The following is a 16657-nucleotide window of genomic DNA, read 5'->3' on the forward strand; positions in this document are numbered from 1 at the left end:
AGCCTGAGGTGAACGTTGCATGAACCTCGCATGTAAAACAGCCAAACAGACAAGCCTTTAGTCACTAGTGCTATATCCAGGTTCTGCGCCTACACATGTGTACTGTACTATAGTTCCCATAACCTCCAGTTAAGTGCAATTATTTTATAATGCACAAAATACATTTATTTATTTTTGTCTTTCTGAAAACATGCTTTTCACCAAGTGCCCTTTCCAATTACCTCTATTAATATAAACTATGGGCTGGTATAACCTGCATGCAAGTCAATGGGTTACGGTCAATGTGATCAGGTATGGTCTGGCACTGATGGTACTTCTACAACACAGAGCATGAGTACACCCAGATACCATAAAAACAATCAGATCATCGCTGTCATGCAAAAACCCTGTATCTCCAAAGTGGCAACTTTACATGAGCTTAACTTTTTCAACGGACGTTAATGTAAAAGGATTTGTGGTGGTCTGTTCATCATGACAATTTGGCACAACATAAAGAACAACTGCTGGGTTCACATAAGGTCAAAAGGTGAAAAGCAGCAAAAATAAAAACACAAGGTTTTTGCATGATAGCAATAATTATAACAACAACTGTAGATCATTACAGCACTATATTATTATTATATATATATATATATGCTATTATATTACATATGTTTGGTTCTACTTGTTCCAAATCCAAAAAATTCTCCAAAATACCCTAAAAAAAATATTATTAAAATAATAATATCACAATATCTAATCTAATGTTTTCATATTTCTGCCATATCACCACTAAAAACACATATCGTCGCTTTATATCGCGATACCGCGCAAAATACCGTGATACTGATATTTCATCAATACCGCTGAACCCAGCCAGCCACCCAGCCACCCAGCCAGCCACCCAGCCAGCCAGCCACCCAGCCTACCTACCTCGACTTCTTTGACCGCGGTGCTCACAGTCTGCACCTCCAGAGAGCAGCTGGCTCTCTTCACCACCACGTACAGAGGGTAATCCTTGGCCACCATGCTGTCGCTCTCACCGGCTACGGCTGAGGGAGAAGCGGCGGGGGGAAAGCCGCAAGCAAACCGCCCGGCCACGGTGCCCGCCAGCTCTACGGAGATCCAGCGCCCTGCGTGGAGAGCGCGCCGCGGAGCATCCCCAGAGTGCGTGCGCGAGCGCGAGAGCGAGAGAGACAGAGAGAGACAGAGAGAGAGAGAGAAGCGCGTGTACGTGTTCTCGACTGCTCGCGAGCTCACCCCTGACTGTACAACCCGCGCTCTCTCGCTCGCGAGCTCTCTCTAGGGTGTTTTTTTTTCTTGCCTTCTTTTTTCCCGATCTGCGATTGGTTAGTTGCTGACACAAGCCCCGCCCTCCTAAGCTAGGCTTGCCTCTAAAACGGCGGGCAACAGTCCGCATTTTGGAACGCCCACCTCGCGTGCCAACACACGATTGTCCAATGATAGCGAAGGAGGGCGGGGCTCCGAGGAACGGATCAGCCAATCGCGGCGTAAGACGAGCGATTGTTTGCCGGAAAACAGGTGGGGAAAGAAGGCGGAGGGGTGTGCAGGAATACGGGCGCGTTTCGCAGCAGTTAAACGTCTCCTGCTGGCAGCAGCGCAGCGTGTAAACTCATGGGACTCGTCGGAGCAAACGCTTTTCCTCCACTATAACAAGACATCCGACTCCCACAGAGTCTAAACAGCCGTGGCCAGGTTTTATGCTGCACCTTTTTTCATACCTCAGGCTCCTTTTGCTTCTTCAAAACGCTAACGTGTAGTTTCCACGTGATGCCATTCCCCTGGCAATGAAACACATTCATTACACACACTATGTGTCCAAATGTTTGTGGACACCCCTTCTGATGAATGCACTCAGCTACTTGAAGTTGCATCTATTGCTGACACAGCTGTGCAAAAGCACACACAAAGCTTGTGTACTTCCCCCTGTAGTAAAGCACTGCCAATAGAATAGGACTCTCTGCAGCAGATAAGCATCATGAACCTATTGGCACCGTGCTGCCTAATGCCAGGCGTGGGCTAGAGAGGTAGAAAGCCCTTCAGAATTGAGCTGTGGAGCAGTGGAACGATGTTCTCAGGAATAATGACTGGTGCTCCGTCCAATACGTTTGGGATGAGTTGGGGTGGTGATCATCCAGCACGAGCAGGTGTCCCAATACTTTTGTCCATACAGTGTGCATGTGGATAAAGTAAATATTGAATTTACTAGCAGAGATCACAGTGAAACTTCCCAAGATGATTACTTGCATTAAGGCGGTTACTGATTTCTGATGTTTAAATATGCAAATGAGGCATTATCTAATTAAATATGCTCAAATTTGCATACATTCTAGGAACAGGCATATCGGAATTGAATGGGAAATTTGGAATCTCTGTTTTTATCACTCAATAAATCCAAAACTACCCCAAAAATACTGTCAACAGCCATATAAACGCTAATTTAGCCAAGTTTAAAATGTTCAACAACTCAGGCTACGAATGATGTAGGAAGAATCCCTTTGGTAGAAAGCTTTGGAATATAGACAGGGATAAAACCAGGTCTGTTAGTGCTACTGAAGTGGAGATTTCTGGCTGAATTTGAAGATTTGTATTCCACAATTTCATATATTTGTTTAGGAAACTCCCTGTTTTTACTTCATGATTGGTTGCTGACATAAGGAAATGACCCCATATGGATCGGATAACATTGCACAGGTGAGAGAGAGCCTTACACCGATACCTGTGATGACATGATACAAAGTGAAGTACAATAACCACCTAAATGAGTATTTTGGACGTTCGTCTCTCCAACAGTCTGAAATAAGACACGTTAAGGCAGCAAAATAGCCCAAAATCACGAAACTGACCAGTGCATGTCTGGCCTCAGCAGACACAGATCTTTCACAGGCTTGAAATAGGAGGCGTATCTGCAGAACATCTTGTCAGGAGGCATTAATTGCTTCTTTGCATGGAATCTCAGCATTTTACAAGTATGTTCTGGCACTGGCAGCACCTAATTGATGGACTGGCTCCATAACAGTAGGATTAGCGAGCGATTTACTGTCAAATTGTTAAAGTGCTTGATGAACACGGTCCTACACAAACAGTAACCCGGCAGCCCTGCATGCAGATGTGACTCGTTTGATGCCAGAAGGATTGCACGCCAGTTTTACAGCAGCCGAAGACCCGTGTTTGGACCAGAAACCACCGGCCCTGCCATTTCCACTACTGCTAAGATGACACAGACTGTTTGGACTAGAGCACACACACACACACACACATATATAAATGTCTTCCTGCTGCAGAATTTAATGACTTCAGTGTGTGTAAGTTGGAGAGAGAGCAAGAGCGAGACAGAGTGAGCGAGTGAGAGAGAAAGAGAAGAAGATGATGAAGAAGAAGATGAAGGAAAGAGACAGTTAGAGCATGGGTGAGAGCACTGGAGCAAATTTAGGGGTGGGGAGGCATGTATGCCCTGCTTGTGAATCCTCAATACTGAACATTTGACATTTAGCTAAATATTCAGATTGGACAAAGAAATCCAGTAGAAAATGAATATAGGCAAGAACTTGAACCTTAGGGCTCTGAGTGGTCCAGCTATGGACTAAAGTTCTACCACTATGACCAAAGAACCACTGTTTCTTATCCCAGATCATGCTGTTTGCCATCAGCAGCCAGAGCCTATGAGAGCACAATTGGCCTTGCTGTCTCTGGGTGGATAGATAGCTCACTCTCTCCTCAAATCACTTTGAAGAGATGCTGGTCAGCATAGGCATTTGAGTTGGGCACCCGGCACTTTCTTCAGAGTGTGTTGGCTGCCCAGACACGGTGCAACGGCGGCAGTTCGTAAAGAGGTGGTGGTCAGTAGTCACCCTTAAAGTGTTGGGTGAGAGTACTAGAAATTGGCTAAATCTAAAACTGGGAACGAAAACTTGGGTACAAATATTAATAATAAAAATAACTAAATTGAACCTGTGAATATGCTGAATAACTTATTTTTCTTGCTTAACCCAGGTCAGGAGTCACAATTAGTGCCCACAAAGGGCAGCGATAATCAGTGCGGGTGTCTGTTAAGGGATCTGACAGCATCGGTGGTTAGTGTTCTCCTCCAAGTGTGTTGAGCTGTCCAATGATGTTATGTTAGATGCAGCTGCTTGGTCTCATGTGACTCAGAGGAAGTACATGGTGACCTTCCCCGTCCCAGTGCTGGTGGTATCAGGAGATAAGAGGAGTCTGAGCCAGTGGGTGGGGAAATTGGGATCTAAATGTAAATATAGCTTCACTATTAGAACGCATTCTTGTTCACCCAGCTTTGTTTATATGTAACTGTGCTGTGCTGTATGTGGGGTAGTGTATCCACCACACTTGTCAAACCAACCTTTCACCCCTGGAAGTGAGGGAAGCTATGGTATACCAAAAGCTAGAGCCATACAGCTAGAAAGGGAGAAGGAACGCCACTTTCTAAGAACATGGAGACAATCTTTCCCACAGTTGTGCTTCAGGAACACTGATGAGAAGCACATCACTGGCAGACCCTGTGTGACCTTAGGTTGCTTCACGAACCAGGCCATGTGACCGCAGGCTGGTAGCCAAGGAAGTAGCCCATCAAAAGCAGTGTGCAAGAAAGCAAACGTCCTAGATGTGAGACGATACCAATGCTAAGCTAAACGAGAGAGAGGAAGCTCCAGTGATCACCTTTGGAATAAGCTGAAGATGACAGACCATTGGCTATCTTTGGGATGTGTTGGAGCACTGGACCACCAATGAACACCTTTGGAATGGACTTGAGAGATACAGCTCCATTGAACACTGCTGGAATTAGCTAATTGGCCTGGATTGTTGCTAACTCTAGCCTATCAGCATTCCAGATGAGGCCAATCAGCTAGCCAGGCAGGATAGCAGTACTACGACTCACGTTGGCAAGAAGAATTACCCCCAAAAAATCCAGTTCCTGTATCACTGGATATATGTAGGTGCTCATTCCCTCATCCACCCACCATTTCCTTCTTCTTGCAAGCAACCACCTCTGCTCCGCCTCAGGGTCAAACTTGGAGCCAAACCCAGCTCAATGGCAGTCTGCTTTTTTATGATTTCTAATTGCAGCAGGAGACTGAAAATAAACCCCACCCACATCGACACGCACGGGAGCTAACGCTACAGCCGCCAGCGGCAGCAGGAAATCAGTCCCAGCTTTGAAAGCCTTTGTTCTGGCCTAAGGTTCCTGCTGTTGTGCAGCTATCAGGCCGGGGGAAGTGCACTGTTGCTGGCAGTGTGTGTGTATGTGGTGGGGGTTGTGTTGGGTGGGGTGATGTGTGTGTGGGGGGGGGGGGGGGTCAGGCCAGGCTAATACACTGTCTGTAAACAAATAGCTGGCTTTGACAGTCACTTAGCGACTTAGACTTAGGAACCGGGGTGTGGAGCAAACTTGGCCGTGCCCCAACTTATATGGGCATGTCCAAAAGTTTGTGGACACTAATTCTTATGAGTGAATGATGAGTATAAGTGCTGTTTTTGAGGACACAGGTGTTTAAATTCACACACACACACACACACACACACAGCTTGTCTATCTCAACGGAAAAGCACTGCCAGTTGAATGAGATGCTCTGAAGAATCTGCAAATAACCCTAATATTCAATAAAGCCCCCCTAGCATTGGGCTGTGGAACACTTCACTGGATGAAGCTCTATCCAAAACCTTTTTGTGATACGTTACAATGGCAAATGTAGTCCAGAACTAATTGCCCAGCAATAGTGCCTGACCTCACCAATGCCCTGGTGGCTGAATGCAATTGAATCCTTACAGAAAACACTTCCAAAAACTAATGGAGGAGCAGATGTTGTTGAACATGAAGCAGAGATGGGGAGATTTTGGAAGAAACATTGACTTAGCAGGTGTCCACAAACTTTTGGCCACTCTCTCAACTTCCACTACATCCATCCATCTTCTTATCTAGGGTCCAGAACCTACACACAATCATTGGGCGCAAGCAGGAATACCCCCAGGACGGGGTGCCAGTCCTTCCAATACCCTCTTAGCAAAGCGTAGGGTTCTGTATAGAAATGAACAAGGGGGTTCTTTGCTCATGACAACAGAGTAAGATTATTTGGTACAATACAGAACCTTTATTGAACCAAATATAAAAGGTAGTCCTTCAAATGCTTTCAGAAGGTTGCTCTGTATACCCCTGGCTTCAAGGACCCTTAAAGAACCCCTTTCTGAATTGTGTAGATTAATAATGTTGATAGTAATAAATGTACAGAACTCATATCTACCCTGCACACACACGCAAGATATGAATTTATTATCCTACCTATTCAGCGGCATTACAATAGAAACGCTTAACATAACTTATAGGCCTGCCGGTTCTACCCGCATCACGGTCAATTCTGCAACAATAAACTCTTCTTGACCCCTGCTTGCCCATGATTGATTGGTTTAATCCTGCGCCAGGCTGAATTCAACCCATCAGCCTGCTCTCTGACTAACTACAACAGAATTCTGGGAGCACAACTCAAATCACCTCAGACAGCTTGTAAGCAGTGGAGGGTTTCCCATGCCAGAAAGCTGACAAAGACAAAATAAGAGGTGCTTGGACCTGACCTGAGGACAAAAGCGAATTATGGGTCTCTGGATAGTTTTGCTGGTCAGGAAAATGCATGCAAATCTGAGGAAATGTGCATGTGAGTAAAGGCGGTAAATGACCTGGGCTAGCCAAGAACATTGTTTGAAGGAGACCTAACAAACAAAGCTGCGTTCTCCTTGCCAATTCATATACACGGTATGTCCAAATGTTTGTGGACACCCATTCTAATTAGTGTTCTCAGCTACTTGAAGCTGCTGCCAATAGGACTCTCTGGAGCTGATAAACATCAACCTATTGGTTCAATGCCTAATGTGCCAGATGTGGGCTTGAGGGGTATAAAGCCCCCAGCATTGAGCTGTGGAGCAGTGGAACTGTGTCCTCTGGAACGAGTTTTGGGATGAGTTGGGGAGTTGCTTCGGGATGAGGTGGGAGGTGATCATCCAGCATCCTGAGTGACCTCACCACCGCTCTAGTCGCTCTTGCAATCAAATCCTCACAGCAATGCACTCCAAAATCTAGTTAAAAGCCCTCATCCCTGGACAGTAGAGACAGTTACTCCAACAAAGGCAGGATCAACTCTTTTTAATACCCTGGATTTCAGAGGAAACAATGAATGAGCAGGTGTCTCAATACTTTTGTCCATAGTAAGAACCTTTTAAAGTTAAAGAAGTTGTTGTATCTCTTTTACAAAAGTGCTTCATTATGGAACCATTACGGTTCTTCTATGCCTCACTCAAAGAACCCTTCGGAGCACCTTTTAGTTTGGGCCTGTAAAAGCACATCGGGGTATTTTGTGCCCTGACCAAAGTCGTATACGTTCTATGTAGACATCAGAGGACATGCACTCGATGGCACCTTTAACCACTGCGCATTGCCATTCATATCATCAGTGTCAGCCCCAGCTTCAGTGGTCTTGCTTTCGTAAGCCTAATTCTATATCAAACCATAAACCTGATTCATATTTTTACCTGCTGCCTTCCTGCTTCTGGCGTTATGAAGAATTAGCATCATGGGCAAACTTAACCACAGTGGAAAAAGCCCCCTTCACAGAAAAGCTCTTGCAGTGTCTTTCTGAAGAGAGAAAAAAAGCTGTGTGACCATTTTATTCTCAGGCTGAAGCCTGGGTTCCGTGCTGAGTGCAGAATTCTCGCATCTAAGGTGCCGTCACTTCTCGCTCTCATGTCTTGTGGCTAAGATAACAGCTGACTGTGTGTGGTTTCTCTGGTATCTGTAGGTAGGTGGGCGGAAACTGAGCTGTAAGGCCTAAGAATAACAGGGAGGATGAAATTGGCTGCTGGTACATCCAGTGGGTCTTAATGTCACTTTGATGGTGGTGGTGGAGGTAGGGGTGGTTTCTTATGTTTTATGTTCTTTTGACAGAAATGTGTGTGAGCATAAGGTGGATGCTTGGTGTTGAGTCCAGCGTGGCTGCTGGACCCAGACAAACCATTAGTGGTCATCGTAAATTTGCACAGGCATGAGAAGGATGCCAAAAAGCTTCGTTCCACAATGCTTTTCATGCATTTCATTCAAAGCGAATACAATGCAGACTGAAATCCAGACAAACTGCAGCGTCATTATTTACATATTGTACACCGTATGCCCAGTGGTGTCCAGACACCCTCCTAATTACTGGATTCAGTTACTTTAGGCCACACGCATTGCTAGCCACGTAAATGCTAAGTAAAGTGGTATAAACATCAAAACCTTTCATAGGACTGTGGAATGGTGCAGTCGTGTTCTTCAGATAAATGAAGCTGCATTGAGCGTTCCTGGCATGTGCTGAAGTAGTGACAGTTCACTGAACCCCTTTGGGATGGAGTGGAGAGGTGACGCTCCACTGAAAAACCTCTGGAATAAGCTTCCTTAAACACCTTTGGAATAAGTTGAAGAGATGACATGCCACTGGGTATCTTAGTGAGTTGGAGTGTTGGAGCACCAATAAACACCTTTGGGACGAGTTGGTGAGATTTGACCCTGTTCACGTCATGCGTCTGGAGTATCAGGACTGTATCTGGATCAGGCCAAGCCACGAGTGTAGACACAGCCAAGACGCATTTACAACAGATACAAATTCGATCCCTCAAACCACTTCAGAAGGAGGTCCGAGACGCATTTGAGCCACATGCTACAGCAATGTAAACACATCCATCTCCCTCCAAGACTCATTCAACATCCAAAACCCCTCCCACTACAACCCAAACAATTGAGTGGATTTGCATATTCTGCCCACACGGCAATCGGATTTCAGTCTGACTCTGCGGAGACGCATTTGGCTCTCCAGTGTAAACGCATGTGGCTAAAAATGGGCTCTACTGACCCTAAACTTTTGGGATTAGATGAAGTAATGAAGCACCACTCAACATATTTGGGATGAGTTGGAGAGATGAAGTTCCCCTGATCGCTTTTTGGATGAACTGGTGAGATCAGACTCTGTTTACACCTGGTCACTTCATGCTTCTTGAGTATCGGGAAATTATCCGGATAAAGCCAAGCCACATAAAACTGCAAGTGTAAACGCTCCAAATATACAAATCCAATCATTCAAACCACTTCAGGAGGTGGTCTGAGACGCAACTGAGCCACGTAGCAGTTACAGCAGTGTAAACGCATCAGTCTCAATAGTAGTAATTGCTACACAGTGAGTGAATTTGCATATTTAGTCCATCACAGCGATCAGATTTCAGTCTGACTAACCGGAGATGCATTTGCCTACCAAGTGTAAATGCATGTGGCAATCCTATCAGGATACAATCCAGATACTAGTCACAAGAAGTGACCAGGTGTGAACGAGCTCTTAGGTCCCATTGAACACCTTTGGAATTAGATGAGCTGAGGTGATGAAGCTCCATTGAACACTTCTAGAATCAGCATAAGTAATGAAGCTTAGTAATCTAGTCACACTACAGCAGTGCTAACGTCATTAATGCTATTGTGGCAGAATGCAATCAAAAGTGGGAAACCTTCTAAGAAGACTGTAGGTTGTAGCCGTAGACGAAAGGCTGGGCAAGCAGTTGTCTGGGTATATAAAGTATGAGCAAACCGTTGTCTTTGTGATCATATCCAAGTATTCCCTGCTTTAGGAATGTGTTTTGTGGAAAATGGAATTCTCTCATGACAGCTTGTGGCTTGAAAAGTGATGCCAACATGAGATGCCGGTGGATGGGTATGACTGCTATAACACATAAATCCAACTTGGTGTTTTGCAATAGTCTAATTACATAAGATTAACTCAAGATCCTGCCTTTAAGGCATGAAATGAAAAAAAAAATGCATGAGACTGAATCAGGAAATTAAACTACCTTTGTTATATGCATGCCAAAAAGGGATTGGGTTGTTATGCCATATGGAAAGACTTGGTGAGGTGTGTCAAATTTAATCCAAAGAGGACAATTAATTCAGGCCCAAGAAAGCTAGGTCTAATGCAACAATTCTGTGTGAGTGAGAGAGAGAGCGAGAGAGAGAGAGAGAGAGAATTAGCTACTGATGCTACACTGTCAATCAAGTTTGTTGCCTTTTTGGTCAGGTGGTCAGTGGTCAGTCATCATCCTGGTATTACAGAATGTGTGCTACAAATGCACCACATTTATAAGACCTCCAGAAAAGAACTCGCCTAGATTTATTCTGAAGGTGGAAGTGGTTTGTGGCTACAACAGCGTTCAAATACAATTACCCAACTACAGTTTTTGAGTCAGTAAGTTGCTTCTTAATAAAATAATAAAAAAAAAAACAGCTGACAAGCTGATAATTTACACATTTTCTTCTTTATGGAAAATGTCGTCAATCAGAGAAAACATGCTGGGAGTCTTGGAGGTTTGCTAGCTGTACTTTTTCACTGGTGCTGCCAGGCTAACGCAGCTAACAAGTACTACAACTTTATAACTCATCAACTAATTGCATTTGCTTAAACCTTTCCACTGGTTAATCCATCACCAATAGACTGTCTTGTGGTACAGTTCTGACACTGTATGACATACTGTAATCTGTAAAATAAGAGACTAATGTGGCCAACAGGTAATACTTCAGTACCTCAAACCTTTCCTCGAGGAGTAATCTATCACAAACCGACGTTCTTAGGGTGTTCTAACACTATAAAATTATATCTGTAAAATCTGTCAAATACAAGGCTAATGTATACATGACTAGTTAGCATTATGTTACCTGCAACACACAGTGTGGTGTGTGTGGTGGTATGACGTGCCTGTAAAATGGATGTTACAATGCCTAAATGATAGAACTGTCAATACTTGCTAGCTACATTAGCCTGGTAGCTCCAGTACAATATTTAAAAAAGGAAACTTCAACACTAAACTGACTATTTGTGGTAAAGGGACTGTTGAGGACATTTGGCTTTTAGTCAAACTACCACCTTTTCAATTTACATTATACATCTCATCAGAGGTTCTCCAAGCCTCCAAGCCTTCACAGAGCCTCTCAGTAAGCTCTTCTCCGAGCCTCGCAGTAAGCTCTTCTCAGAGCCTCTCAGTAAGCTCTTCTCCGAGCCTCTCGTAGACTTTTCTCCGAGCCTCTCGGTAGACTCTTCACAGAGCCTCGCAGTGAAATCTTTTCAGATACTCTCAGTAGACTCTTCTCCAAGCCTCTTAGTAAGCTCTTCTCCAAGCCTCTCAGTAGACTCTTCTCCAAGAATCTCAGTAGACTCTTCTCCAAGCCTCTCAGTAGACTCTTCTCCAAGAATCTCAGTAGACTCTTCTTCAAGAATCTCGGTAGACTCTTCTCCAAGAATCTCAGTAGACTCTTCTCCAAGCCTCTCAGTAGACTCTTCTCCAAGAATCTCAGTAGACTCTTCTTCAAGAATCTCAGTAGACTCTTCTCCAAGCCTCTCGGTAGACTCTTCACAGAGCCTCGCAGTGAAATCTTTTCAGATACTCTCAGTAGACTCTTCTCCAAGCCTCTTAGTAAGCTCTTCTCCAAGCCTCTCAGTAGACTCTTCTCCAAGAATCTCGGTAGACTCTTTTCCAAGAACCTCAGTAGACTCTTCTCCAAGAACCTCAGTAGACTCTTCTCCAAGAATCTCGGTAGACTCTTTTCCAAGCCTCTCGGTAGACTTTTCTCCAAGAATCTCAGTAGACTCTTCTCCAAGAATCTTAGTAGACTCTTCTCCAAGAATCTCAGTAGACTCTTCTCCAAGAATCTCAGTAGACTCTCCTCCAAGCCTCTTAGTAAGCTCTTCTCCAAGCCTCTCAGTAGACTCTTCTCCAAGAATCTCAGTAGACTCTTCTCCAAGAATCTCAGTAGACTCTTCTCCAAGCCTCTTAGTAAGCTCTTCTCCAAGAATCTCAGTAGACTCTTCTCCAAGAATCTCAGTAGACTCTTCTCCAAGCCTCTTTGTAAGCTCTTCTCCAAGCCTCTCGGTAGACTCTTCTCCAAGAATCTCAGTAGACTCTTCTCCAAGCCTCTTAGTAAGCTCTTCTCCAAGCCTCTCAGTAGACTCTTCTCCAAGAATCTCGGTAGACTCTTCACAGAGCCTCTCAGTAGACTCTTCACAGAGCCCCTCAGTAAACAGCAGGGTAAACTGGAGAAAGATCTACTTGGCTGAGAAAAAACCCCTGAAAATCTAAATTCTGTACGGCTCAAAGTGATAACAGGGTACACAGAGATTTAATTAAAAGGAAAGTCACACTCTTCTGCTGTTTGTTTGTGTGTGTGTGTGTGTGTGTGTGTGTGTGTGTGTGTGTGTGTTTGAGCCAGAATAAGATGTGCGTAGGGGGGTAAAAAGAGTGCTATTTAAGCATGCTAATTAGAGACACGGCATGCAAGGAAACCACATTCAACTCTAAGATCGTGCTACTTTCCAGCCTCATGCTAAAGTATTAATATGGAGGTGAGCTACATTTGAACCACGCACAAATATTACCTCAGGCCAGACATTAAAACACAGTAATCAAGATCAGTTCAAGAGATGGTTTGGTCAACAACAACAACAACAACAAAAAACGAAACGAAAGTTTTATGAAGTTTACGCAGTTGTTTATGTGCTGGAGCTACGAGGCTAATGTAGCTTACAAGCAGTGACAGCTAATGCTGTACCGATTAGCATTGGGCTAACTGCATGGCTAAATCATTTGAGTAAAAGTGTCAAATTGTTGAATCATCAATAATAGACTTGGGTTTGTGGTTTCTGACACTGTCTCACATGCTGGTATCTATAAAACTAGATTCAACATGGCGGCTGCTACTGTTTCTAGCTATGCAAGGCACTTTTGCCAGGTTTTAAAGTATGTCAGAGTGTCAGAAAGTTGTGGAATTGGGGAATATTGTGTAAACGTGAACTCTAGACTAACTCAACTGAAAGAACTATGCCACTATTTGATTATATGGCCACTACAGTTCTGTTAAAATGACCTAGAACTGAAGATGGTAAGCTGTGGTAGGCCAAGATCCTACAGCAGTCTACAGTATGCTATGGCCTTGTGATCAAGCGTCTACTGTTTCGTTGCTGTTCACCGCTTGGTAAGGAACTCACAAACTGCATTAGGATGCTAATAAACGTAGCACGGAGGTCAACGTCCATAGAAGTCCAACTGTGTGAATTCAGCAATAAAGAGAAGCGCTGTGTTTGACTTCCACAGTAAACAGTGTAAACAATACCAAGAGGGGGTGGAATCTGCTTTGTGTCTGGAAGTACCTGCGGATCGTGTGCTTAAATTCAACAGTAGGGTCCTGGGTGGTCTACTACTATTTACTTTCAGTCTAAAATAGGGTCATTGACCTATTTAAACCAGTACTCGCTAACACACAAACACTGTTCCCTTCCAATGCAAGGTTGGGTCCATGGTACATTGTGTTTTTACATAATTTGAAATGGTCATCCGTTAATTACCTCATCACATGTTTTGCTGAGGTATAACTTCCTTTAGAGGCTGACACAAGCTACTAAATCACTTGGTAACAGGGTCGATCATCTTTTACCTCACAAAAAAATTTATATATATATAAATATATATATTAATGACTTATTTTAACTTTCCCAACATATGTTATGTAGGTCCATTTGTCTTGAAGTGTTCACACAATGTGCACAAAGGCCAGCTGGACTACAGGGGTCAATCTAGGTCAAGATTAGAGTGACTTCAGCTGGAAAGCTAATAAAAGCACCAGACAATGTAAGAGGAAGTGACCTCAGCCATGCTGAAAAAGATGACCCCCAGCTATCTGACAGGAACGAGACTGCGGCTATGAGGTAAGTCAGTTGTTTAAGGTACAGTAATAAAACTTAAGTAGCTGTTCCCAGCGAAGACTAAAGCCTTCCAAGTGCATCTTGTTAGCTCCTCAAGCCTCAACCACTGGTCCTTCTACTGCATGACCCTGTGAACTTCCTTTATTTATGCATCGCCCTACTAAATCTGTTCAGTTGGCGTATGAGTTCCATATGATTCAAAAGTTTACCATTTCTAACAAATTACAAGTTAGACGCCCACGCTTTTCAACTTTCCTCCGCTGCAGACTTTGATGAGAAGATAAGAATGAGTCATTGACCAGCAATTGCAACACAGCAAAACTCAGTCAGAGACGTCTCATCGCGGAATCCATAAAGCGTGTAGCAATCCGTCCTGATCCTTTTTGCACCTACACTTCTTAAAACCTCCAACTAAAACGATTCCCTGGAGCAATTCCAGAGGAGGACTACTTTTGGTCCCCTTAGGCACAGGTTCTGAAGCTGGTATAACCTTTTGCTTTGCCCATTTGAGCTGGGCTGTAGCAAAACTCTGAAAACTGCCCTTAAGAACCTTTCAACTGAGTTAGTTTCGACTGACCATCCACTGAAAGGTTCTGTAGTGTGCCAAAAGAGGTTCTTCCATGGGCCTGGTCCACAGATCCCCCTTTAGCACCTTATACAGGGTTCATTTACCACATCTGTGGAGGTACACTATATGTCCAAATGTTTGTAGACACCCTGTCTAATGAATGCATTTAGCTACTTTAAGTTGCACCCATTGCTGACAGAGATTTGCAAATGCCCCCCCCCCCACACACACCCCCACACCCCCACCCCCACACATGCATACACAGCTTGTCTAGTCTCTGTAGAGAAGCACTGCCAATAGAATAGAACTCTCTGGAGAAGATAAACATCAACCTATTCCACTGAGCTGTGGAGCAGTGGAACTTGTGTGTGCAGTGGTTCTTTGGAATAATGGTTGGTGCTCCATCCAATACTTTTGGGATGAGTTGAGGAGTTAGGGATGAGGTGGGGTGGTGATCATCCAACATCCTGACTTGGCTGACGCTAAATGAAATCAAATCTTCACAGCAGTGCTCCTCCAAAATCTAGTAGAAAGCCTTCTTCCCTGGACAGTAGAGACAGCTATTCCAACAAAAGGAGAATAAGCAGAATTTTTTATTCCCATTGATTTTGGACGAAATATTGAACAAGCAGATGTCCCAATACTTTTGTCCATACAGTGCATGTTTAGTGACGCACGCATTTTGATTTATGGGGCCTCCAGATAAGGAATCGATTGTCCTTTTTATCTTTAACTTTTGCCCTGAAGTTGGTTCACCTTCACTTACAGCTGCTTATCATCGCAAAGAAAATAATCATGATCAGACGTTCGGATCAGCTGAGAGCCAGAGGTCCCCCAAGTTTTACGAGGGCTTTCTGGGCATTACTGCACATGGATATTTCATTGTTTTGGTATGAGGGTTTATTACCCTCATGACAATCATGGGACCCAGCGACTCCCAATCCAGGTCCTGGACTAGACACCCGAGACACACGTCCCAGACTACACATTAAGACCCTATTTACACCTGGTCACTTCATGTGAATTTTGGCCACATGCATTTACACTTGGTGAAATGGGTCTCCAGGTAGTCAGCCTGAAATCTGATTGCTGTTTGGGATAGAATAGGCAAATTCACTTGTGGCACTGCTGTTATGACTGGTGTTTGGGTTGTACTGGAAGGGTCTTGGAGAGACGGATGCGATAACGAGGTGAAGTGGTTTAAATACATATTGGGAGCGTTTGCACTTGCAGTTTTACGTGGCTTGGCCTTGTCCAGATATAATCCTGATACTCAAGACACATGAAGTGATCAGGTGTAAACAGGGTCTAACTGATTTCTTTAATTGTTTAATACCCAGCTTATATTTTACAGCAGGAAAGGCTCTGAAATGTGCATGGCACTCCAGGCCAAGGTTCAGATATGCCGACTTAGATAACACCATAAATCTGATCTTCCAAGTGCACGATACACCTCATACTATTGACGCAATCTGCCTTTATAATCTACGAGTAAATACTGAGATATATCCACAGCAGGGTTGTTTACTGTTTACAAAACAGATATCGCCAAAGACTGCCCTCTAACCAATCGAAATGTTTGCAGTGAGCATGCTGACCAGTCACAGTTCCAGATAAGGTAGTCATGAAACCCAGTGTAACTATTATGGTCAATATAATGCAGGCTCCCCTTCAAGCAGGGTTCAGCAATTCATTTCATTATATAATATTTAAATGCCTTCATATGGTATTGCAAGGCATCTCACAATCGTAATCCATTGCTGTGTAATCCAGCCGTGGTAGACAGGCACTATTAAAACCAGTACACCTCAAGTAAAACGTATCCAAGCCAGAAAAAATAGGTCAGCCTGAGATTAGGTCAACAAGAGATCAGAGCCAATGGATGAAATTACATGATTCGATTTTAGAAAGGGCTGCTTAAAGAAGACAGACGTCATTAGCTGCACCACTCGAGGATCAGCTAATCAGCGAGAGCGCTGGAAGGCCGCCTCGCTTCACTTTAAGCTCTGCTGGAACTTGAAAGCAGCGCCGGGCTGCTAAAACCCGCCGGAGCCTCAGCGCCGGAGCCGCTGCAGCCTGAGCAGGTGACGTTAGTGCTGGGTTCCTCTAAAAGGGAGAAAAAGAGCAAAGCAGGCTTTTGATGTAGAGGAACAAACAGCCCTGGTTCTCTTCTGTTTCTCAAAGCTCTGATCTGCAGCAGCCCCCTGTTGTCTTCTTCTACTCTTGATTGGAAATCTATAAGCACGTTATGCAAGTGTTCAATTTTTCACCCCATTGAGCTTCAATCTCTTGCATGGAAATTGTAAAGACACCGCAGAAGATGAAA

General features: G+C 44.1%; 1 protein-coding gene across 2 annotated transcripts in view; it reads right to left on the reverse strand.

Moving 5' to 3' along the window:
* The window catches only part of arhgef3 (Rho guanine nucleotide exchange factor (GEF) 3), a 77567-nt gene that overhangs the window by 31206 nt on the left and 29704 nt on the right, over window positions 1-16657 (reverse strand). The window contains exon 1 of one of the 2 annotated variants that reach the window (XM_072666219.1): window positions 913-1245. The exons of the other annotated variant lie outside the window; for it this stretch is intronic. Within the exon in view, the coding sequence (XP_072522320.1) occupies window positions 913-1008 (96 nt within the window). The 5' untranslated portion in view covers window positions 1009-1245. Of the gene's footprint in view, window positions 1-912; window positions 1246-16657 lie in introns of those variants that run through there. 2 annotated transcript variants of the gene reach the window in all.

The sequence above is a fragment of the Salminus brasiliensis genome, chromosome 21 (assembly GCF_030463535.1).
Source record: "Salminus brasiliensis chromosome 21, fSalBra1.hap2, whole genome shotgun sequence".
In the NCBI taxonomy this organism is placed as follows: Eukaryota; Metazoa; Chordata; class Actinopteri; order Characiformes; family Bryconidae; genus Salminus; species Salminus brasiliensis.